Source organism: Pyrgilauda ruficollis, unplaced genomic scaffold, assembly GCF_017590135.1.
Source record: "Pyrgilauda ruficollis isolate IOZ18807 unplaced genomic scaffold, ASM1759013v1 scaffold3, whole genome shotgun sequence".
NCBI classification, from domain to species: Eukaryota; Metazoa; Chordata; class Aves; order Passeriformes; family Passeridae; genus Pyrgilauda; species Pyrgilauda ruficollis.
Window position 1 is genome coordinate 3,854,629 of NW_024524377.1, and position 26,594 is coordinate 3,881,222.

Genomic DNA, 26,594 nt, shown 5'->3' on the forward strand with positions numbered 1-26,594 from the left:
CTACTGATTGGTTTGGCTCATATGTGTTTTATGCTGCATAAAAAATATTTCCCCTTAATCCTCAGTTCTGTCACAATGGTTTTAAATAAACTCATACTGCAAAGCTATTTTTGTTATGTCAACATTTCTTTTGTTTTTTCAAGTGGGATACCCCCAGAGAGCAAATGCAGTCCATTTGTAGTCCCATGCACTGAGGAAAAAAAATCAGAGTAACAAATCCCTCTTAGGCATAATGTGTGACTTCTACCATCTCTGCACCATTTAAAATGGACACAAACATATGACTAAAACAGCTAATAATTGGACACTTCCAGATAAAGGCTTTCAAGTTATAATATTGATTCCCACCAAGAGAAGAAATGCAGGATTTCCTCTTGAACTCCTGCTATTCTTTTTTATTATCACCAGTAAACCCCACCAAACTGGAATTAAACACTTAGGGACAAACTATGGCATGGCATTTTAACACAATTCCAGTGATATAAAAAGAACTGCTGTCACAAAAAAAAAAAAAAACACTTTCACTTTCTCTCATAATGATAAATATGAGATCATGAATTAAACTGAAAGGTAGCCAGGTTTAAGAGGCTTAAAGAAAATAACTTTTTTTCAGGGAAGGACTGGAATTGTTCAGGAGGCAGTGTGGATGCACCTGTGAAGGTGCCAACACAACACAGCAATTAATATGAGCAATGAAAATAGCTGCAGATGCAACTGCTTTCTTCAAGGCTTAAGTCAAGTGTTAAATGTAGAGCCTGGGGAGCAAATTTCCCTTTCTGCTGCTACAGGGCTCTGCCAGGAGACTGAGCAAGGGCTGCTAAGGGGGATATGCAGTGTGACAGTCTCTGTCTTCTGGCTTTGCATTCCCACCCACAGGAATGTCTGTGTGCCAGCATCTCGGCATATGGCACACACAAGCATATGGGAGCTACATTCTGTAACTACATTTCTCCTAAATTGAAAGTAAATAACAGACACTTCTCCTATAAACTTTTAGATGGTGAAATCAAATGTTTGTACACTGTCAGACTGCAGAGGCACTGAAGGCATCCTTGGATGATGTAACATCATCACCAGAGCAGGGTGTCAGCATCAAACTGGGGGGACTCAGGTGTTCATGCCTGACTTAAGAGCATTGGAGATGATCCTAACAAAAGGAATTGAACTGAGAATGAAATAGTACAGGCACAGCACTGCCTCCAATAAGGAAACATAACATAAATTTAATTCCTCTTAAGTAAAAATCCAATTACAGACAGCCTCTGTAATCACATTCATTTACCAAAGTTACAATCAATTCTCACTTAAAAATGCATTCCAACAGATTCCAAAGGGCAAAAGTTAAAGACAGAGTATCAACTATGAACCAGAAAAATTATATTGTACCATGGCACTTTCAATTTGAGAAAGGTAAATTAGTGTTCTCAAAACTCCGGAATTAAATGTCATTAGAACATCTGAAAACCATGACTGATAATTCCAGGAAGGTACACTCAGGCCAAACACTACAACTAAAGCTATGCAGTAGTGCAAATGAAATGACTGGAATTAGTACAGGAACAATAGGATGAGCTATGAGGCTAGACAAGAGCTTTAATGGCAAGAGGTGTAGGCAAAATAAGGTCATAATCTTCCCTGTCTTCAAATTCTAAGAATTGCTGAAAAATCAAAGTGAGCATGTAAAGTCAAAGCAATTATTTTAATATAGCTGTTTACCCTCCTGTTCAAAAAAAGCTTCACTTCTGTTGCATAACTATTCTTGGTATCCCTCAATGTAATAACACATCATTGCCTACACATATCACTACGGGTAAGTGAAAAAGAAGTTAAGGGATAATATATGAGAAAATTAAAGAATAAAATATCATAAGGGTCTACTCTTGCTCACTGTAAGTATAGTTCCATAACTCATGATGACCTCATTTATTTTCTATATTGATGCTCCTTCATACTTAAAACAAGTTTCTTCAGAATCCCAGGTGGAACATTTACACTATTATTGGTATTAATGCAACCCCTAATTACAGCAGGCCAGAAGCAGACGGAATAGAAAACATAACATAAGGCTCTGCTGAGACTCAGGTTGAAGTTTAAAGTCCTGATTCTATAAGGACATAAATATACACTTAACTCCATCCCCATGGCAGCACTCCCTGCCATGAAGTGTGGCCAAAGTCTGGACTTACAGAAACACACCATAAGACAACAATTAAAAGCAAGTCTGAGGAAAAAAACAAATGATGCCAGCAAGGACATCACAGACACAAATCTCGTACAAATAACTGAGGAAGAGCTGGGACTGCTAGTTATTCAGCAGGAAAACTGTCTCTGAGGTCACCAGTTTCCCATTTTGTAATTATTAATGATATTGACAGAAGTGCTAAAGGGCTGACAAATGCCACCACGCAAACAGAGCACTGAATAAATACAGATCCCAACCAACAGGCTCTATAAACAAACAAGGGGAGCCTGAGATCAGCTTGGGATGCAATAAAGATGGTAAATACCAGCTGAAAGATAAAGGAAAGCAACTGAAATGATCTGCATGAAAAGGGGTCAGGGAAGAAATAGGCAGAAAAGTCAAGTGCACAGCATTAGCATGGAGAAGAGATTGTAATGGGAAACGGAAGAAGTTTGGGATAGAAGTAAAAGGGAGAGAAAAACAGCATGCAAAACTGTGAGCATCCTTCTCAAGCTAAAGGTCCATGTAGCTGCTCTTTAGGCTGGTTTCTCTCTGCAGCCTTTCCACAGTAAGATGTGCATGGGGTTAATGCAGGCACAGAAGCCTCTGCTGCAGCAGAGAGCCAGCATGGTGGGAGGGCACCTCCACACCATGTAATGCCTTCAACTGGACTCACCTCTATTCCATCTAAAATAACTCCTCAGAGCACAATTTTAATTTGATACTCACGGATGAGGTGATCAATTATTTGGTTTGCAATACAGGATCTGAACTGCTGTTAAAGCTGAGCTGCACATGTCAATTTTGCTAAGCTGTATGACTTGAGGTTTTATTTTTCCTCATCTGTGAACCACAACTGCCCACTGCTTGAGGAGGAACAGGAGAGAAGTACACACATTGCTGTAAAGCCCATTCCTCCTCCCACCCACACACTGAATGCAGAACACAGGATTGATATATTAATGTTCAGCACTATTTTTATACAAGTGTTTTCGTATTCTAAGTGGTTCAGACTCTGCCTGGCCAGGAAGGCAAAATAATATGAGTTTTTAATGTTTCAAATTTACTTTGTCCAGAGAATAGCTGCAATCTGAGTGCTTCTATGTTATGCAATCAGTCTAAAGAATCTTTCACAATTTTTCCCTTTTCCACCAAACATTATTACAGGTTTTGAATTGCTTTTACTTTCATTTTCTATTAAAAAGAAAATCAATAGAAGTGCATTAGATGATTAATGATAGAAATTATGTTCCTTTCAGAGAACATAAAATACAAAAACATGTTAATTTTTTTCCTCCTTCTGTGGCCCACAATTACCAAAATTACTCGAGTTCAATTTCTTTGTGGCGCCTATCATCAAGTTATATTTAAAATGAATTATTTATTGCATAACTTGAAAATAAGACTAAGCCATCCTGCTATAAATACATGCATTGAGATGACAGTAAATACAGAGAATCAAACATGCCAAATGGCACAAGAGAGAGAGAGAGAAAATGGAAAACAAACACAACATTACAGTATTTCTAGTAACTCAAGTTGGAAAATTACTTAGCTGATTAAGCAAGCACTGACTTCCTTTGCACTGAAGCACAGATACTAAATCCAGAACAACACTAACACACCCACATATTCACAACTGCCCCAACATTAGATTTAAAATATGATGGTCCAAGGTAACACCTCAAGACTTGAGTCCACCTTTCCACCTCTGCTCCCCATTCCCCAGCTCTGGCTCTTCTCATTTTGGCATTCTAGACTCACACTGCTCTTGCCCCCTTGCTCAGGACCAGCTAAAGCTACTGGGACACACACAGGCCCTTCAACAGCTTTTCAACTCATCCTAATCTACATTCCCCTCATGGAAAGTGCTCTCAAAGTTTTCTGAAATTCCAGTGGATTTTGTATATATGGTCCTGCATAAAACTTTCCACTCTAACTATCACTTTTCTACCGTAAAAAATAGATAAGAATACTAAATGCTTTGAGGTCTGAAGTCTGGCTACTCATCTCCAGTCTAAAACTGATAATGCAACTGAAATTACTTTGAGTGAAACTAATAAAAACGCATACTCAAATAATTCATGTTATCTAAATTAAGTATCTTTCAGCCATCATACAATATTGTCCACCTCATGAGAAAAAATAAAGATACTCGACTTGAGATTCAAGGGTCAGCACAGTGTAAGCACAGTAAAGACACTGGATTTAGATTAAAGGTAACAGAGGCAGAAAGAGAATGTGAAAAATTTCCCTCCCACAGCCTTGAAAAATGAAATGTTTGAGGGTTTTCAGGAGATTTACCCAGTGGGAAAACTAAGTACGCAGATTGGAATCCCAGGAAGAGCAAAGTCATACTCTGATGTGTGGGAGTTCCATACATATATACATAGAATATAAATTATCCATCCAGAATGGCTTTTCCTACTTTCTCCCAAACATTCCCACTGTGCAGGGGAAAAGTATTTTTTGGAAACCCTATGTCAGGGAATCCATTCTTCAGCAGGAAAAAAGACTAAACAAAACCAAAAAAGACACCCAAATCCCCCAGGAGAGACAAACAGTCCAAGTGGGCTGTATTTCTAAACTGGGCATACAAAAGACCCTGATTTCCCTAAGTATGAGAATGGCATTGTCCCCTGGCTCATGCTAAATGAACTTTTTTGTGTGTGAATGAAGCAGATCCAATAGCTTTGCCTCTTAAAAATAATAAAAATAATTACACCCATCTTCCCTCAGGTTTGCTGTTCAGACCGTTCTCACTGCCAGTACATTCCTTTTTACTTCTCTTTTGAAGCTAACAGATCTAAAGGGACTGTTTGTTTTTTCCTTCTAGTCTCTTAAAAACAAGGCAGAAGATCAGAGAAGATGCAAAGGGAGATATCTTACAGGACGTTACGATTTTCATGCAATGATCTTCTCTTCCTTTCTTATGGGCAGAAAAAATGGAAACTTTTCTTATTTGGCTGCTGCTACTCATCTTAAATTTTCACTAAGTTGTTATAATTGAGGGGGTTATAAAGCAGATTGCATTACTGCTGAAACAATGGGAAAACTCACAATTATTTCAGGAAAACAACAGATCCTATTATATTTTCTTTTTAATGATTCTTCTATGAATAAAGCATTTGTTTGCAAGCATTTGTTTCTGAATTACACAATCCAAACACTCATCACAATAGGATTATTCATGTATAGCAGATGCAACATTTGGACACAGAAAGTTCTCTATCATGATTTCTTTACCATTGGTACAGATAATATAATTGATGGTTTACTTAACTGAAAAAAGCAATTAAATGAAAAAAAAAATGAAAAAAAAAGAAAATACTATAGAACATAAATTGCATCAGACCCAGAAACAGTTTCCACCCTGCTGAAAAATGATTAGGATTAGTAATCTTCATTCCAGGCAACCACAGCCTGGGACACTGCACTATGCTGCATTTTCTTTTATTACAGTCTTTCCAGTACAAATCATTTTAATCTTGGCTATAATAAATCACCAGTTAGACTCTCAGCTTATACCCTCTTTTCACCTGTGAAGTTTTGCTCATCTTTGTTGAAGCTCAAAGCAGTTTCTCCCGTAAAATTGCTCTCTGTGTGAATCTTTCTTGATGCAGAAGGTTTCTGCCAACTGTCATTACAAGATCAGAGGTTCAAATTGAGGAGCACTTAAAGCAGGGGAAGGTCATCTTTGGAAATTAAATTGGAATAAAATTTTGTAGAAGTGGAGGTGGCTATTCACACTGCGCCACTGCAACAACAGCGGACCCACATTTACCTCACATGCTCATTTGAGAGTGGCTGGGCCACAAGGATTTATCCTCAGCTTCCACCTCCTGTAAGAGCAGAAATTCTCCTCACAGCCCTGTCCACACACAGCAGCAGCAGGGGCTGTGCTCCCCTCTGGAGAGGCAGGACCCAGCCAGGGAGAGCATCACTGAGGAGCAAACCCAGACCTGAGGCTGCCTCAGTGACACGAAGCCCAGAGGAACATCTGACCCTTCCTTTTCTGTGAAGGGGGAACAAATTCTATCTCCAATCATGCCCTACCAGCACTACCACGACCATTAAAAACAAGGGAACACAACCAGAGGGACTTCCAAAGTTTCCCAAAGAGGTAATTATTTCTTCCATTTTAGAATTAGTTATTTAGGAAATAAAATTCAATGCAAAACCAGCTGAATACTTTGAAAATCCATCAAGATTCACATCACACTTACTTTTCAGAAGCGAGAACTGATATTTGGAATTTTAACTGTGTATTTCAAAGAAACAGTAAATAGCAGCTTTTTAATTCATCAGAAGCCCAGAGGAAAGGGAACTTTCCATACAAATGTGCTGTACTTAGGAGAACAACTCTTGCTGTTGCTATAATGAAAGTATAAATACAGCATAGCAGGAATTCATAGTAATTTGTTTCTATGAGCAAGTTTGACATGGCACAGGCAAATAAATTCAGATTGTACAGCTACACAGAAGTGAGACATTCTCTGAGCTACTGCACTGGCATTTTGCCTTTCCTCCATCATTCTCTGCATCAGACCTTTGTCTCAATTTCTCTCTAAACCTTTGTCTTGTCCTGTCACAAGGCCCACGCTCCAGGGTTATATCTTATCAGTTAATTAACTTTTAGAATGGAAACGCAGCAAAAATGACTATATAAACTTTTGCTCACATATATCAAAGCCAGTGTCAACCAGTGTGGTTCCTGTGTACCTAATCCAGGAGACTTATAATAAAATCTCATCTTCCATTTACAGCCTGAGGCAATAGTAGGTCTTGCAGAGAGAAATGCGAAGTGATGAGGTTTAGTAGAGCAATAACATTGCTCAACAGTTTAAATATTGGTCTAGCTACTGAACTTTATGCCAGGAGGTTCTGGCATTACATTATTAAATGCCAATATTTCATCCACGGTCTTCACCTACTCAGAATAATGCATAATTCATTTCAGGAAAAAAAAAATCTTGCCATTTAAGATTTTTTTTTCGCCCACCACCCCCCCACAAAAGCCCCTTGAATGTAACACTACTTTTCAACAGATCAAAGCAGCACTGATGGGGAAGTATGGACATTGTGTGTGTATAATATATGAGTCCTTCACTGCAGATTAATGAACAATTTAGCAATAACATACTAGAAGAAATGAAACCTTCTGCCTTCATTCAGGCCTATAAGGTTGGTGCCAACAAGGAATAAGAGAGAAATTGATTAAGCTGGAAAGTCTGAATCAACAAATAAGGAAGAGGAGGATCCCTGAAGGCAACTTTGATTTTTATTTTACTGACTCTTCACCTTACATCAGCAGATCTCACTACTGTGTACTAAAAAAAAATGGGGTAAGAAGGAATTGAACAAGAGCCAGTTTTTGAAAATACTTTTTCCCACAGTTCAAAATTTCAGTGAAAAACCCAGCAGTAGAAAGGATGAAACACAGAAAAAGAATGAAGAATCTGAATGGGAACTGGAGCCTGACAGGCTGGGAGCACCCTGCAGCCCCTTGCTCAACTCCAAGCACACCTCTTCCACCCTGAGAGGATCACACCCTCGAGCTCCTGACTCCTGTCCTTCCAGAAAAGTTGTGTGATCTGGCATCAAGACATATAGATACACATCTTATAATTTACTGCCATTCTTGATTTTTTTTTTAAAATTTATTTTTAAGGGCATTTTGAAATAGGTTTATTAAGATGCTTTCTAAAGAAAGCTTGACCAAGACCAGTTTTTGAAAGTCAAGAAAACTTATCATTTTGTTTCAATAAAATGCAAGAGAACACACTGCAAGATTACCATATCAGTACTTTTGATTTACTCACCTTTTCAACATGAAGACAGGCAATTTCCATATATAACTTTATTCCAAAGCTGTGACCTTGACTTCTACCAAAAGTTCAATTGTATGGGTATTAGTTTTGAGGCAAGATGAAGGAAGAAAGGAGTTCTCCCAGATAAGATAATAAACTGTCAGCTACAGTTTATGAAATACAACGGTTTCAAATAGATGATCTGATTTAATATATGTTGACTGCCAATTCAAAAATTATGACTCGGTCATTACGTAGCATGGTGACTACAGAGCTTGAATTACTTCTTTGTCTCATAAAGCATTAGGTGTGAGAACCAAAGACATCCTCACAGCCTTCCATGTAAGGTTCCAAAGTAACAGAATAATCCTAAATTAAATTAAATACCATATATTGAAGGTGTATGGTTAACACATACAAATTTGGACTTTGTCTAAAAGTAAAGGTATCAGAAGTACTGTTGGTAGAGTTACTGATTACATCAAGATGAAAAGAAAGTTTTTCTCTAGTTGTTGAAAATCATAAAGGAATGCATCAAATGGCTATTTTAACTATTCACCCACTTTCCTAGGTACTCATACAACGTAAAAATACATTGAAGCCCACCCCAAACCCTATTATCTCCTGGGAGTGATGAGAACTGTGTACTTGTATAAACTACATACATAGGGTGTAATCTCTTTATCTGCTCACTTAGTAAATGAAATTTTTTCTAATAAAAGGAAAAAAAAATGAGCTACCAACACTGATGTGTCTATCAATAAATGAGAAGTCTTGATGAAACTGCCATGTTTTCCAATATAGTAAAAACAGAAAAAACTCCTGAGATTCATATGGTGCTTTGAACAGATTCTTGTATCCTACATTGTCCCATATAACAAAAGCTTGTTTCGCATTGTTACATAAAATTATTCTCAAAAACATAAGTGTTCACTGGAAGTAAGGACATGGGTTACATTTAAGCTAAAAGATGTAAGATTGGTAGTTCTCTCATAGAAAAAGCATAAGCAAAGATTGTGAAGAAGTGAGGAAATGTTTAACCCTCTAATTTTTCAAATGCTTATCTACCTTTCTATTATATATGTTTAAAATGCAGTTTAATACACTTTCCATTACAGCTACAGTGTATCTTCAGCAACAACCTCAAACACACTATATAGAATCATCTCCCAAAATCAAATTATTCTTTATCAACCAAAAATCTCCTGCACCTACAAAAACACTGAATAAACAGCAAATAGTCACCTGCTACCAGTGTTAAACAACTCTTCTCAGAGTAACTTACATGAGGAAATAAAGAAGTGGGACCCAATTATTGTGTCCCACAGGCTGCCCAATGTACCCACACTGTGAAATACAGAGGCAGTGCCAGGTGAGACACCTAAATCCCTCTCCCAAATTGTGATGGCTCCTCCATCATCTTCACATCACTGTTGATCTCAGATAACTAAGGTGTGACAGTACGAATATATTTACCTAAAAACAGACTGAAAATCTGAAAATTTTTACACAGTTATCACACTAACATGTATTTTGGGGTGAAACTCTGTTGCAGCCAATATTTAACGGGTGAATTGACATGACTGGAATAGTAACAAAAGGGGGTACAGCACTTCTGGAAGGGCATGTAAATGATGGTGAAAAGTATTTTATCTATAAATTTTACATCTTTTCCATCTTTGAAACAGTTCATAGAGAATGACTGGCAAAATTTGGTGTGTCAGGGTAGAGACAGAGTAAATTCTACTCAGCACAGAGTGTAAGCCATGAGCAAGAACCAGCTGGGATGGGAAGGTAGACAAACACATTCATATAAACATATTTACATTAAAACTAAGTAAGACATGCTGGAAAGCTGGGCTGGCAGGGAAAAGAAAACTGAAGAAGGGTGCAGCTCAGAAAAAAAGAAAAAGAAAAGCCAAAGTGAAAGCTCTTCTTTGAGGGAATAGGCACAACCACAATGGGGATAATCTGGAGTATGACAGATCAGCTGAGCTCAGCCAAAAGCTATTCACTGCCCTTGGAACTACAACAACAACAAGAAAAGGTGAAAATTAGGTCAGGTTCCTGTGGATTAGCAGAAGGCTGCAGCACAAACATGCAAAATCAGTATTAGCAACAGGCATTAAAGGCAACAAAGGATTCTCCTGCAAATGTCCTGGAAAAAAAACCAGACTCCTTCCACTGTGCCACCCACGCCCCCAAAACCTGGCCCAGGCTCTCACCACCCTTCCCAGGCCAGGACAGCTGCACTCCTGGGAGTGGATTTCTTTACAGGGAAAGGGCTATCAAGGATAAACTAACTATTCCAAAAGTGTCTGCTCTAATGAATCCTGGCTCTAGCAAACTCTGAGGAACTGATCTTGACATGTCAGAGGTGAACATCAGATTATTTCTGATTTGCACAAAAACGCTGGAACAAATAATCATCCAACAGGGACAGCTACACCAAAAAAAGGAAAAAATTAAATACATCAACTTTCTCTCAGAACTAGGTTGATGGACACAGTGAAACAAAAAGAACAATGGCCTTATTTTAGAGTAGTTTGTTTCCCTGAGGATAAAAATCCTAAAAATGCTCAGCACCGTGAATCCTAAATGACTTCCTTAGTAATTAAATTATATTGCACCAAAAAGCACATGCCTTCAGGAGTTTGATTCAGATGTGCACACTCTAACCAGGAGTAACTGGGTATGCAAAGATTGGGTGGAGTTGACATAAAAACACATAGAATGCTTGTCACTAAAGAAAACCTCTGAAATGGAATACAGCCTTTTGCTTTATGATAATCTCTGACTATTCACCACTGTTTTATTACTGAATTTTGTTATTGTATCTGAATACAATTTGATTTTATGAGATCTTAAATATTACCTTTATAAACATTTCATGGGATGTTGACTCTCTATCTGCAAATTGCTTATTTGCTTATTGTATCTGTTCATTGATGCCATGCAATAGCTTATTTTTGCATTAGCTTCTTTGTTGAGTCTAGTTTATCTTCTGAGCAAACCCTGAGATGAAATTTTTAATAAGAAATCTTAAAAAAAAAAAAAAATAGATATAACTGTAACTGGTAAAGACATTTTCCCTTATAGTGTTCTGTTGGCAGCATAATTCAATCAGGGTGTTTATGCCAGTTAACAGAGATTTCAAGAAAGTACTTTTTTATCATTTAATCAATATGATTTGAGCAACCTAGAAAGATTTTTAAATAGGAAGCTAAATTCTGTTCACTCCTCCTGCAACTTTACCCAAGTTTCAGACTTCTGCTCAATACTCTCCACACATCATTTCTTTTGCTTCTGCCATTCTGACTGTGCAAACTGAACAGCAATAAAAACCTGTGGCTGAATTCCATCTACAAAACACATTAACTCATTTGCAAGTAATGGAAGATGACGATGAGTGCACTGGGAGAAAATACAACAGCATCATTGGGCTCCCCTCATCAACCTATTTGACAGCTGTACTCATGTACCCATCACTTATTCCACTGCAAGCCTGAACATTTACATTCCACAAAGCATATAATCAAATTTTATTCAAATACAGCCCAAGAACTAAGTGTATTTAACTTCTGGAAACACATTAGGTGATTATTTCATTTATAGTAAAAATGTAATACTTGCAAAACCACAGAACCAACTGCAAATTGCTAATATGTTTCATTATTATTAAGTCTGCCCCTTGGAAACACCAGCAATTAGGGTCAAATGACACTCCATAATCCTTCTACATTTCTTTCATGGCTGCCTCCAGTATTCACAGTTACCTGTGAAATTAATCTAACAAGGAAAGGCATTTTTGAAAGGCTTCAGATAAGACAATTTGAGCAGACACATTTTGCCCTGTTTCTCATCAAAGTATTTAAAATTACAAAGTTTATGCTTTTATATCGGATTTGCAGAGTATTAACATTTAAATAAGCTTTAAAAAGTGGCCAGATATATAATCTAAACCTAGAAATTAATAAAAAAGCAGCCATCTTCCTACAAACACTACAATTAATCATTGTGGTGAACAGAGAGGAAGCAATCCATCTAACCATACCATAGAGCTGATGAAGTTCTTCTTTTCACACATCACACAAGTTAATTATTATGAGCAGATATGCTTAGATTACAGGAAAATTTACACTCCATGAAACCAGGCACTGAAGGTATGTATTTATCTATGAAGCACAAACCTGTCCCTGTGTGTTTGGATAAAACCCATCCCATCTCACAGGACTGAGTTCTGCACTGGTTTTTGTGTGCTCCACTAAATAAACATTGCAAAAAGGTTCTGAAAAAGCACCTACTGGTCAAAGAAACTCATCACCAACAGGTTCTGATATGTCCTGATGCCTTGTGTAGGCTGACCTAGAACAGATGGAGCTAGATGGAGCTGAAGAATAAAGTACAGATTTATTTTAAGGATTCAATGAATTCACCTTGAGCAGCACAAGAGCCCAGCCAGGGCTACACCCCGCCAGGTGAATCCAAAATGGTCACAAAATGCACGACTGGTCACGGGGCCTCTCACTTTTATAAGTTCTGCTCCATTTGCATATTGGAGTTAATTGCCAATCACAGCTTTAGCCTATGAAGTCCCATCCTGCTTGTTTTTCTCTCTTCAGTCCATGTTGTTTATGCTTTTGGGGCTGAGATTTGGATCATTTGTCCTTGGTCCCTAGCTAGAGAAGGAATTGTTTTGTCTACCTCTCTCTGTGAAGAGAGCCTACCATCCCCTAATATAAAACTCAGAACTACACACTAAAGCAGTACAGAATCTGAAAAATATAAAAGCTAAAACCTGAGGCATCAGTCCCACAAATTCACCACTGAGCCCTGAACAGAGAATGTCTGTGACCACATCCTGTGTTCTGGGGTTAAAATGCAACAGAAGAGATAATCCCCAAAACACCCTCAAGAGTTCATGTCTGCTGTAGCTGCTCACTTCTGCAGGCCTATTTATGCTTGATTTTTCTCAAACGCTGTAAAGTGCCTATTATGAAGCTGCCCTCCAGGAGCACAAGGAATAAATAAGCGGCTGCAAAGGCCCGTGGTCAGCGAGGGCAGTGGCTGGGGAAGGCCGCGTGTCCCAGCCGCGGCTGGAGCGCTGCCCGGCACATCCCGCATCCCCCGAGGATGTGCTGATCTCCTTCACCCTGAATTAAACACAGGCTGAAGTAGATGGCCTTGGACAAGCCTATCACATTTTAATAGCTTGGTAAGATCCCCTCATACTGCATACTTCGAGTTCAGGCATTTCCTCTGCCTACACAAAGACCAGGGAAAAAACTAAGATACAGAAAGTTGATATCTAAAAGACAATAGGAAAGAGATAACTTCAATCACCTTGGGGCACATCAAAGAAAACAAATATATGATTGCAGAGCTAAAACTTCAGTGAACTGTCAAAAAGAAACAATAGTACTGACCTGAATTGATCAGAAAAGCGGTAAAAAGTAACATTTGCTACAAGGCTTCACAACCAAGATCCAAATTTAACACTACAAAATACTCTGCTTCAGGAGAACTCTATCAAATACCAGAATATATTATTCAAAACTTTCCTTATTTCACAAAGCCAATATCAGTAATCCTTTAATAAATGATGCAAGCACCTGGTAAAACCAGCAACTGCCAGCAAAAAAATTGACTTTTGAAAAATCTTTGTTAGAAGGTGACATATTTTTCATTACTATCTATTGCCATCAAGGTACAGAGATGGCTTTTTCTTCTGTAGTAATTTTATTCCAGGGGAATTCCAATTTTTTGGATGAAGTTTCACTTGATTTATTATAAATAAAGAAAACGGGATCTTCTCCTGAGTCTCTTCAGAACCAAATTGATGACAATAAGGGAAGTGGAGAAGGGTTGTTTCCAACAGGAAAAATGTTTGGAAATATTACTACTGCAATCATCAGACCTGGTTTAGAAAGTGCTAAACACACCACACAGAATTTTTAATATTTTTGAACAGATTTAGAAACTGTGCCAGCAGAAAGGAGCATCACTGGACACCCAAAGCAAATGTAATATTGACCATTCACAGACACCTGCTGTATTCTCACAAGTGCAAGCACTTCATAAGCATCCCTGTCACTTCCAGTTACTGTTCTGCCACTTTAGTGCATCTGTTTGAAAGACAGATGCTGGGAATTTTGAAAGACAGTTTGATTCAAGGTTATTCATTTATTCTGAAATTGAAAACTCATGTCTAAAACCTCTACTGCAGACATAAAGCAATTGGAGTAACATTAATACAAAAATTCAGAGTCAACAAACATGACATCAGGATTCCTTTTACACCTTTGTGGCATGACACTTCTTCAAAAAATCTTGTACTTGAAGATTTATGGTAAGCCATATTGATGAGCTCTGCCATTTAGGATGCTAATATTCACAGTGAGTATTAGTTCTTAATTATTGAAAGACACTTTACTCAACAATTTCCATTAAGAAGTGCTTTCTAAGGAATGCAGAAAAAGGGAAAATGCAAACTGAAATTTTATCGCATTCCTCTGAAGGAAATTCCCCAGACAGGTCAAACCTCGGGAGTCTGACAATGAACAATATATGCTATAAATCAAACTCTGCATTCCTTTCAACATCTCTATTTTCCTTTCACCAACAGTTGGGTTTGTTTGTTGATTTGTTTTTCTGTTTGTTGCTTTGGCTTTTTGTTCAGGATTTTTTTGGGGGGGAGGATGTTTGCTTGTTTGGGTTTGCTCTTTTATTTTTTTTCCCAGGAGGTAAGAGGGGGAAGTCAAAACAATTGACAAAGTCCTTGAATGTCTCATTGATTTAAATAGGATGAGCATTTCAACCCAGTACTGCCTATTTCTCAAATTAAAACCCCTTGGTTCTACCATACTGTAAGAATAAACAAGTGGTCTTCATTCCTCCAATTAACGGCTCTGGAATGTCTCACAAGCCGAAAATCCACTTGACTGAGACCATTATGGACAAGAAAGAGGTTATTTGGGTAAAGACTGTGAAAGTAACATCTCTAGTGTTTTCCTGACAACTAACAGTATAAAAGCTTTCTAATAAACTTGCTTATTTTTTGGTCATGCTTCAAGCTTTCCTATTTGAAATGTCTATTTGAAGAAAAGTTCTCCTTAAGGCCGTTTTCAAGAGAACCTGGATCTTATCCTGCTCAGCGCAGATGAATTTTTAACAATTTCCCTATGAACCGCAGCGGTTTTGACATGAATTGTCTTTGGAGTTGTAAACAGCACAACTGTGACATACAGGAAATTAAAATTTTATAAAAGCAAAAGTAGATCTAAATCAGTACTGAATGAGCCTGCCTCCACATGGAGAGGTGAACAAGAGGGATGTGAAAGTGTTATATAAAATAGCAAACAAAAAAGGAGACCAACAAGGACAGAAATGCCTCAAGAACAAAGGATGATTCAATTAAATTGAAAATCATAAAGAAACTAGAACAGTTTGCCCACTGCAGGGCTACCCCATTGAACTGAGGTATGCCAGACACACACAGGGGTCAAAAACCAGCAACTAAAATGAGCCCACTTAAAATATTAAGGATTAGAAACTCTCATGTTTCAGGCTCTAAGTGAAGAAAACAGAGTTTTAGGATTAAACAGCTCCTGTATTTCTGATAAAGAGCACATGGAAGACTGTGTGAACAGGACTGCTTACAACCCACCCATGGCCACAGAAGAGATTTCTGTTCTAGTCTGTAACATCCTCTGCACAAGCCATGATGTGTCACTACCCAGGCCTACTGCTCACAGAATATTAATTTCTCAGGATTTGTGTGCAAAGTCTGAATCAACTGCTCATAACTAGGATTTTGAATCAGTGGAAACTAGTGGTAAAAACAAGTCATAATTGAGAGGGCCTGTCTCCAGTTTGAGGGAGAGATTGCTCTTCATTATGTCTCTCATTATGCCTTTCATCCTCCTGAGTAAGTCTCAGCACAGTTTGGATCTCCTTGGACCTCTTTCATCTACTATACTCTGTTTAATGACAATCCATCATTTAAAAAAGGACCCCAAAAACGACTTTTGCCAATGATAGTTGCTTAGATCATACAGACTCCACACTAGATAAAAGAAATCTTGGGAGGACCAAAGAGAGCTGAACTTAATCAGAGGGATGAAAGACAAAATGAAAATCTATCTACCCTTACATTTAAAAAAAGGAATTTCCTTCAGATAAGACGAACCCAACTCTCTCCCTCTGTGCCTGTTAAATATGGTGTGAGCACTGTCAGATCCTGTGGGACTTTTATGACTGAGATGCTCCAGCAACTCCTGTAAATTGTACACATGTGTATGGTGCTGTCTGAGGTGACCGGGCCACTTCCTATTGATCTAAAACCCTTTTTCCCCCTTCTTCCCTCCTTCCTCCTAATCAAGGAAGAAATACACAGCCTGGCAAGCTTTGATGTCCCTCTGCTTTACTTCTCATTATTTTGATCTTTTAACAATCCCTCTATTGGTACATGCCCTTAGTGTACATTTTCAGGGTCCATGCCTTCTGGCTTCAAAAGACTGTTCTACTTGATTAAGGCTTTTTATTCCTTTCCCCCAGAAAAAAAAAATGCTCTGTGTGGCACTAAGAGGATGATATTTGTTTTGTTTTTCAGACAGGAACAGTATATAGTTAAGCTAGGGAGCCTGCTTATTCCCTTCTACAGAGGGGAATATACTGTCCTGGTTTTGAAGGAAATCAAATACATGTAATTTATCTGACGCAGTCTTCATCATCTTTATTTTACAGAAAGTCTACAGATCATTGAGTTGCCTTTGGATAAAATGCTGCACTGTAGATTGCTGTCAGGACAAATTCTCTAAGAGTCTCCTCAATTTTTATGTTGCTGGCATAAGGCTACAGTGACAGAAATGACTCAGAGTCTCTCTTGCTATTAGTTCACGTCTATAAAGTAATGTCTTGCCAATTCTCCTCCTGCCTATGAAATACTTTTAGAGCAGCTGTACCTGAGGTGGAAACTGGGCAGACCCAGGCTGAAATATAGTTTTAAGTGTCCTCTGATGCCTGCTGACATCCCCCATTAAAAACAGGAGGGCAGTCCACCATCACTCTTCTGTGAATAACCTGTCACTGGCAAACCAGTATCAATCTTTCTTCCCCTTGTCCTATCAACTCACACCCAAAGAAAGAAAAATTGATCTAGGGGAACACATTACCTGGAAGATCAGTGGGATGTAATACAATATGAGGACAAATTTCCATGTCCCACTGCAGTGCCCAGCTGCAGATTCCAGCCATACACATTAGCATAGACACCTCTGCTACCAGGTTTTAAGAAATTGGCCCAGGATGATTTCTATGAAAACAGGTGATTTTATTTCTCATAAATTAAACTACAGGAATATCAAAGGCAGCTGAAATGCTCAGAGAGATTAGTCCACTATACCTCACATAGCCTCATCTGTACCCTCCCCTCCCCTCCTACTCCCAGCCAATTCTAATGCTACAAAACTGAAATTAATCCCATGGAAAATCTCTCTGGGAGAGGATATCTTCCTCATTCCACTGGTGCAGGGAAAGCTAAGAATGCATACACATATGTATGCATGATAGAAGCATGGCATTTTTGTCTCCTCCTCAACTTTTCCTTGTTTCTCCCTTTACGAAACACTGACAACAAATTTCTGCATGAAGCAAATCTATTATCAAATCTACAGTTAAAAATAGATCAAACTTATATGTGAACTGAGAGAAATCTGACACAAGCAATCTGGACTCGTGTAATCCCACATCCATACTGCAGTGATCATGCTCTCCATCTCCTGTATGCAGATATACACAGCTCACTGAGAATGAAGATTAGTTTTAAATGCAAAACCAAGGGTAAAGTATCATTAAGCTCAAGAGATTTTAATTTGTTCAGTGCTATTCACCAGAGGTAGATTCCTAAATACTTAATTTCTTTCTGTTAATGAAATTTGGGTGCTTTGAAAAAAAAGGTTTCTAATCTATTCTGAATCTATTGGCAAACGAGGAATTGGAATTGCTCAAGAGAAAGTTCTGGTGGTTTTATCTGACCTCAATTGTTTGTCATTACTTATAGTTGCAGAAGGTGTTATGGAACAAAAATAAAAGGAAGGATTGCCTGTAAAATATATTCTGTTTTATGAAACAGAAGAACAAATTTCAGAAACTTGGAGATGTGAAGGAAAATGTAAGCAAAACATAATTTTATGATGGGCATTTTTTCACAAGGATAATGCCAGATATAAGTCTGAATTGCAGACTTTCATCTACAGTACTGCTGCCCACCTTTCTACAGTGCAAGTGATGCATTTGACTGTCTTCTTCTTTAACAAAAATTTCACTTTTCTGATTTCAGAGCATGCTCAAATTTATCCAACATGTATTTCTGGTCTGCCCTTCAAAGTACTCAGGATTTGCAGTTACCCAGATGTGTTACAGATGTGCTCTCTAGTTCATCATCCACACTGTTAGTGACAGCACTGATGGCAGTCCAGGGTGCGTGTGCCCCGTGGGAAGCTGTCAGGATCTGATCAGAAGCCATCTGAAACAGCCTTCCTGGCTGACAGCAAATAGCCAATAACAGAGCTTGGATTGGGTTTTTTCAACAAGTTGCACAACCACCTCGCCCTGCATTTCTCTAGGTCATACTTTGGAACTGCACATGGGAGGGTGTCACGTGGGACTGGCCTCAATGTCTTCCTGAAGTTAAGGGAATATTATCCGTGCTGCTTTTCACTTACCTTATTGTCTGACCTCCAGCCCAATGCCTTGTCAAGGAAAGAAATCAGATTATCAAAAAACAATAACAGTGAATCAATTCTGGTTTGGCTGTTTCTTACCCCCCCTAATACTCTCCGTGTGTTTTTAAGCTAAAAATTGCATTAGCAGCAAGAAAAGGAAAACAATGCTACTCATCTTTGTGAATTTGCAATATCTTGTAGGGTAATTATATCTGTAAAGTGTTGGTGAAGCCCTGGGCAGACATGGCTGATAGACCAAGGCTCTTCATTCTGGAAAGGCAGTCTCCTTCCTGAACCTCATCCATCCTAGACAAACTCTGCTTCACATTCTTTTCAAATGTATCACAAACAAGACTCAGCTCCTCACTAGTAATTATTTTTCCCCTCAATTATTTGCTCCCAATGCCACCAGCTGCCAAGGAGGTGTCTTCCAGACCAGGACTCTGGTTGGGACCACTCAAGTTCTGTTTGTGTGCCTGTAACCAGCTGTTACACCCTAGACTAGATCCACCAGGAAAAACACTGACCAACAGATGAACACCCAGCATCAATCAAATAAGGCTCAAAGTGCCATTGTCCTACCTGCCCTACCTGCTCCCTAACACTGGAGAGATCTGCAGATGACAGGTAAGCTGCTGTTGGCTGGACAGATTGACACAGGACTGCATCAAGAGCCCTGTTCAAAAAACATCACCAGCGAACTGAAGCAGTTGAGTCCCTGCCATGTTTACTACCATAATTGCATTCCTTGTAAACTTCAGGTTATCACATTGCCTTCAGCCTGTAAATTGTCACAAGATTCTAATATGCATCTCCTGAAATTGGTAATTCTGTGCAAAAGCATTCTGCAACTCAAATCACATTGATGTGTTCATTTAGCTAATCAGCAGTTATATTAACTATCTACAAAACAGAAAATAAGAACTGTTGGGCGACTTATTAGCAAAAAAAAAAAAAAAAAAAAGTAACACTGATGCTTTTTTGATGGCACATCTCATTATAAAGAGGTTACCATAAAATAATTGCAGGAGAAACAACAACAGTATATATGATCAATACTGAGTTACTGGTGGATAATACATGAGATAACACAGCTAAAGGATGCCTGTTTGAAATATTTCTGTAGATACAATCTTAACAGGCTATATCTACACTCATCCTTTCATCTTGCTTAATATGATGCATTAACTTGGTCCCTAGTAGATTTGTGATCACAGTACTGCCTATGGAACAAAATACAGTACTGCCTATGTTTTATATAAAACTTCATTGGAATTATCACTGTGTTTAGATACACTCAGGAAATTTAGACAGCAGATTGTTACCATTTTTTATTACGATGGTCAGCTCTTGTTCTGAATCAGCCTAAAACCAGTCTTGTCTGCAATGTCCATACAGCTATCAGAAACCTCCAGAACAAGAGCTAGAAACCTGCAATAAAGGAGACAGGAACCTTAAATGGCCCAAGTCTGGTGCTGCCTGCATCTCACGTTTTTACTGTCAATTCACACACCAACTTTTCAACTGTAACAGATTATATTTAACACTAACCATCTTAGCAAAGTCCATGTGGTGTGAATTTACAACCCAGCTAAAGCAGGAAAGGAAATACATCCTGTGTGGTCTGACAGTAGAGCAACCAAAAGAAATACACCCCAGAGATGCTCAATGGGGCTGTCCAGGATTGATCCACCCCGTGACCTCTGGTGAGACAGGGAGAGTTTTGTTCTCCAAAGCTAAGGAATAGCATCTTATTACTGCATTGGTGAGTGTGCATTGTTGTTTTCCTGTACATAAATCAATAAACTAGCTCAAAATATTTCCTGCTCTGTGTCACAGCATTTCTGTATTCTTGAGATGGGAAGCTACAGCTCTGAGAAGGACTTACTGTGTCATTAACAGGGGGAAATATGGTCAAACACTCCAAATGAATCAAAGCAAAGTGGCAGGAGCAGGAGAAATAAGACATGGCACTTTCCATTGCTGAAGTTTCTCCTTGCTTTTGGAAAGCAACTCGTTTTTTCATAATCATGTTGTCAGTGTATTTCCAGGACCAGTTTTTAAAGCAGAGTCTCATTAGACCCGTCTGGTCTTTAATACACGTCTGTTTACATCGCCAATGGCGTTTGAAGCAACCTTCAAAGACACTTGCTTAAAACAGGCTTTCCATCCGCTAATTAAACCTTAACAATCTCTTGTAATGAGCAACACATATTTTCCCAAAGATTGTGTATGTCCCAGGTAGTTCTTCATGTCAACATTGAAAGGAGAGGTCATTCCTGAAGGATCCTCCATCACAAACATCTGAGACCAGGGAAGTCACCAAACAGCACCTGAAGAAGCAGCGATTCTCATGAAACCATGGAATGGTCTGAATTGGAAACCATCCAGCTCATCTCATTCCACCCCTGTCATGGGGCAAGGACACTTTCCACTATCCCAGGATTGATCCCTGAACACTTCAGAGATGGGGGCATCCACAACTTCTCTGGTCATCCTGTGCCAGGGCCTAACCATTTTCTAAGGTAAGACTGTGTTCCAACTCTACTTTTTGTCAGTTTAAAGCCATTCCCCCTTGCCCTATCACTCCATGTCCTCTCCAGCTCTCTTGAAGCCCCTTCAGGGCACACTAAGAGGCTCCAGCATCTCCCTGGAGCCTTCTCTTCTCCAGGCTGAACAACCCCAGCTTTCAGCTTGCCTTCATAGCAGAGGTTCTTGAGTCTTCTGAGCATCTCTGTGATTTCCCTCGACCTGCTCCAGCAGGTCCACATCATTCTCATGTAAGGACTCCAGAGCTGGATGCAGAGCTCCAGGTGGGGTCTCAGAGTGGGGCAGAGGGGCAGAATCCTCTCCCCCATCTGCTGCCCACACTGCTTTGGATGCAGCCCAGGACAAGGCTGGGTGTCTGGGCTTCAAGTGCACATTGCCATCTCTGAGCTTCTCATCAACCAATACTCCCAAGTCCTTCTTTCCAGGGCTGCTCTCAATCCATGCTTCACCCAGCCTGTATTTCTGCTTGGGACTGCCCCCTCCCCTGTGCAGGACCTTTTCTCACAGTCTTGACACCTCCTAGTAAATTAGACCCTGGTGGAGGAAAATGAGAGCTGAACAGCACCACAAAAGTTTGCAAAGCTCCTCATTTACTGATAGTAATGTTGTCTTATGTAACTGTCAAGCAACATCCTCACCCTGTTTTATTTGAGTGCCCTGTCTTGGTGGCTTTTTGCCAATCATGCCTCAACTAAGTTTAAATAACAACTATATTTATTAGTTCTAAAGGCTACCTTTCTCTTTCTTAGGCCCTGCTTGCTGAATAAGTTAGTCCATCGAAGCTGATGTAAAAAATGAAAGGCTATTGTAATTAGTGTAATATCTTTCCAAGACAAAACCGTAAAAAACTGCAGCTTCAGACAGCTGTCATCTCCTTGGCTATTCTGCTTATTATTCACAGACAAACTCTGATATCTTCTGCACATTATGCAGTATGTTCACATGCAATTTCAGTGAAAATGCTCATGGAACAGGATCTCTAAGTATCTATCTCAGAATCTTGCCGAGAGAAAGAACAGAGCTTGAAAGTCATTTCAGACCTCATTTTCCATCAGTACAGTCATTGTCCTAAATAGGTACATATAAACACATACTTTTTTCTTTAGAAATAATTTATATGAATTCAATGTTCTAATATAATTGGCTAGATATGACAGTCACTGAAAACTAAAATCCTCTTTTTTATACAACAGTCAGGATATGGAGAGAAAAAAAAGAATCTAAAAAATGGATTCTTCAAGGAACAGTGAGACTGATTATTTTCAGAAGTAAAAGGGTAATTGCTGTCACACAGCAAAAAAGGAACCAGGCAAATTCATATGAATATTCTTTGGAGAAGAAGCACTTCTTATGGCTAAAGATGCTGTACTTTATGTAATGCAATTACTGTGTGGAGCGGTGGTGATACCTTGAACTCAAGCTCATTCACAGGATGCCTGAATATTGCAGGACAGCAGCATCTATCTCTTACATCTGGGATTCTTCCAGTGATGGCACAGATTCCCCTGAAAACACCTACAGACTCACAGTATCATACAAGGAAATTTAGTACAGAAGGGGTCTCTGAGGATCCAGTGCCTGCTCTAAGCAGGATCGACCTCAAAGCCAGAAAAGGCTGCTCAAGACCTTTTTTTGTCGAGTGTTCAGTATCTCCAAGCTGTCTACAATCTCTCTGGGCAACCTGAGAGTTTCTCTCTTTTCAGCCTATGACTCGTCTTCTGTTAATTCACTGTGCATGTCTGGGAAGTGTGGCTCCATCTCATATGTGAACTCCAAACTAGACACTCTTCTAGGCTTAACAAACGCAAATCCCCAGCCTCACCTCACATGGTAATCCAAAAATATGTCCAAAACCCCTTCCAGTGAAGAATGACAGGATCAGAAGTCCTCCAGTGTTGAGGTTTACAAGCTGAAGAGCCCCTGCAAGGCATGTAAGCAAACACCTCCCCTGCCTAAAGGGCTGCTCCCTGACAACACAGAGCACCTCTGCACACTCCTGAGGAGTTCAAGTACCCGCAAGGACAGGTAATAACAAAACCTTTATGAAAGTTTCCCTTACTAAACTGTTCTACACATAAGATACAGAACTGCTGAAAACCCAGCAGCTTCTTTTCCAGACACAGTGTGGTCAGGGCTAGCAGCTGGATTTCAGCTGCCTTCTCTGCGGAAATCACTCCTCCTGTTCATACAAAATATCTTTTCTTCCATGGGTTTCATCTGAGATCTCCTTTTCCTCTGGACCCCACTCATCTTTAATAATACCCAGCAGAGTGGTTCTACCACTACATGTAATTATGAAAACCGAAGCTGATACAAAAGCCACAGTTAATTACAAAAAAGTGATTGTGGCACTGAAATGATTTTTGCTTAAACTCATGACTGTAGGTTTTTCACAATTACCCTAGAACAGCACATAGCCCAGGTAATTACTGGAGGGCTCTCCACAGAGTAAAAGCAAGTGGGATACTCTTCTGTTATACTTCTAATTCTGTCAGAGTAAGATTAACACAAAGTTCATGCACCTACTAGAACATAAAGATTACCATCCCTTCACACAGACTGAACAATACAATTTACAGATTTGAAAACCTTGTAGAAAGGTTTGTGGTCAAAACCTAGCTAAAGATATTTACTCCTTTGAGTTTTAGTTTAAAACACATTTCTTCTTTCAGATACATCCCACATACTGTCAGGGCTTTTCTTTCTTTTCCTTTGTTTCCAAATTATATAAGAAATTCATTTCATCTTTAAAGAATAGCTTCTACCTTTGTGAAGGAGTAAATTATTATGTCAAGTTTCCTCAGTTAGCATACCTGTACAGTGATTTTTTTCAATAAAAATAACCTTTTGTTAAAGGTTTTATTGTATTTCCCAGGAGACTGATAACAGCCACATCTCCAGCCATCTGCAGGCACCACTACAGACTGATGCATACCCTGAATATTCTTCTCAGCACTTCTGTTCAGAAAATGGGACCACTAATTTCTAAGTGCTTAATTATGCCAAGGGCAGGAGCCCAATGCCTTTACCCATGCTGAACTTCTTCAACAGTCTTAATGAAAATCAGGCCTCAGGCAAATCATTAGTAAAATTCAAAATCATGAGGAAATTATCCTTTCCATTTTTAGCACAAATAACGGATTACTTCATAAAGGCCTATAGATAATTCATTTAAAGCTCACACCCTTCAGCTTTAGGCAGAAAAGCAGGTTAAGATATTTGAACATCAAGCATAGATCTCCTCCTATACTCCAAGCTATTGTGTTAGTGGTACTTTAATTCCCAGCACAGCAAACTGAATAACGGAAGCAGTTCCCAAAACACTTTATTTCATAAAGTACTTTAGTAAGTTTCCACATTACCTACTGCAAAAGAGCAAAGACCCTACTTAAATGCCATGTACAACACCTTTAGCACTGGGGGCTGGATGGAGAACCTTACCCCTGGACTGCAGGCCGTGCCCACACGCCTCGCTCTGCCCCGGCAGGCCCTGGCGCACCGAGGCTGGCACCAGCACACAGGGGCTCCAGCGGTGGCTCTTCCACCTGCAGCAGAACAGCCAACAATGAAGTGCTTAAAACTGGAAAACACGGAAAAAAAATCTGAGCACAAACTCCAGTTAGCAATCATTTGGAGTCACAAAGCTGTAATTACTCCTGACACAAGCACCGTGAACTGGAATTCAGATTCCCAGGTTCACCTTCTAGGAAGCCACATCCTTGTCCAGCAATGCTCCCCTTTCTCATCTTGCCGAGCATGTTTCAAAGTTAGGTCAGATACAAAGGAAATTGCTCCAGCAGGCTTTGTCACCAGGCTCTCCTCCTGCTCTCACACAGCTGATGCTGCTCCCGGGTCTGCTTTCCATGCTCACAGGTGGGCCAGCCATGGGAAGCAGCTTTCCAGGCACCAGGCAGAGCAGAGCATTGTGTCCCCTGCCTGGCACTGCCTTCAGCTCCACACTCTGCTCCAGGACAATCCCTTATGGGATGTGCAGGCTGGAGATTCATATGAAAAGACATAATGCTTTTCTATTTACTAATATTGCACAACAGATGGGCCACAGAATCCTAATGAAGAGCAGTGAGTAACTGCTCTATTGCATTATTTGTCTAATCAGAACTTTTTAAGTGTATACTATTCACTGGAGTGAGACTACAGGGGAAAAGACAAGAGTTTCTGCAATAACCATGCAATTATGATTCAGGCACTCTAGGGCTTGTGGTCCCAAAATAGCTTACACTGATTTTTAGATACAATGAGGGGGGAGTTCCCAGTAACAGCTTCCTTGCAGGCCCTGAGGTTACTATTTCTAGGAGCCGTGTCTGTTGTTGCTTGTTCTGATGATGCCAGATCCACTGAAATCTCCAGTTTGAACTCTACTTTTACACATTTTGCAAGGCACATTATTTGTTTTAAAATCTGCATTTTCCAAAATTATCTTATCTTCTGGTGAAAATTGTGCAGGACAAGAGTCATTTCTGGAGAACAGGACACCCACTAGAGACTGATTCCAAGCTAAGTTTTTACCTATACACTGGACAGATGGGAACATCTTCACACTCTCTTTCCTCATACAAGGTGTCTGGACATGCCTGTCCCCCACTGGCAGAATCCTGAAGGATAATCCTGTACCGGGACTGCTTAACTGCAGTGGCATTGCCTGTAAAGCAAAAAAAAAAGTTGTCTTTCAGACATGGTTGTCATCCCAAATTAGTGATTTAGCTGCCTTGGTTAGAAACATTCTCTGTGTTTCATTTATATTTTGATATATGAGCATTCTAACATTTCTTCCTTTAAAATTAGCAGTAGCTCAGCAGCACAGCAGCTGGAAGGATGATAAATCAACAGCCTAAGAAATGCATCAAAAACCATCTATTTAACAGAACACCAAATCAAGTAAGACAATAAATAAATAAGAAAATAAACACCTTAGCTGGGGAAAAGAGCAAAAGCCAAAGAAACAAACTGTCATAAACGAAAGTTTTGTTTCTGAGAACACATTCTGGTGGTCTCAGGCTGCTACCAGTAACCCATCTTTATGGCTCTAGAAATCAGAGATGATAACTTCCTGATAGGAAAACCATTGCAACCAACAGAGGCTAACTCCCTACTTAACCTGAGTTGATGCAAGACCAATCCATCTGGAAACACAGTTCACAAAATCCAAGCACAGAATGCAGCAGGAAAGACAAGAACAAGATTTATCTGTTTGTCTCTACAGCTAAAGCAAACACAATCCTTGGCTGTGTAATTGGTAAGAGCAAACTGAGAGCTGGTTTAACCACTGCATATGGCATTCTCTGGGTACTGCACTCACACTTCAAAAAC

The 26,594-nt window shown here is 39.4% G+C and overlaps 1 protein-coding gene across 1 annotated transcript in view; it reads right to left on the reverse strand.

Moving 5' to 3' along the window:
* Positions 1 to 26,594, reverse strand: part of THSD7B (thrombospondin type 1 domain containing 7B) — a 242,827-nt gene that overhangs the window by 98,381 nt on the left and 117,852 nt on the right. The window contains exons 10-11 of the mRNA XM_041473183.1: positions 25,794 to 25,926; positions 24,708 to 24,811 (exon numbers count right to left, since the gene is read on the reverse strand). Coding sequence (XP_041329117.1) covers positions 24,708 to 24,811; positions 25,794 to 25,926 — 237 coding nt within the window. The remainder of the gene's footprint in view (positions 1 to 24,707; positions 24,812 to 25,793; positions 25,927 to 26,594) is intronic.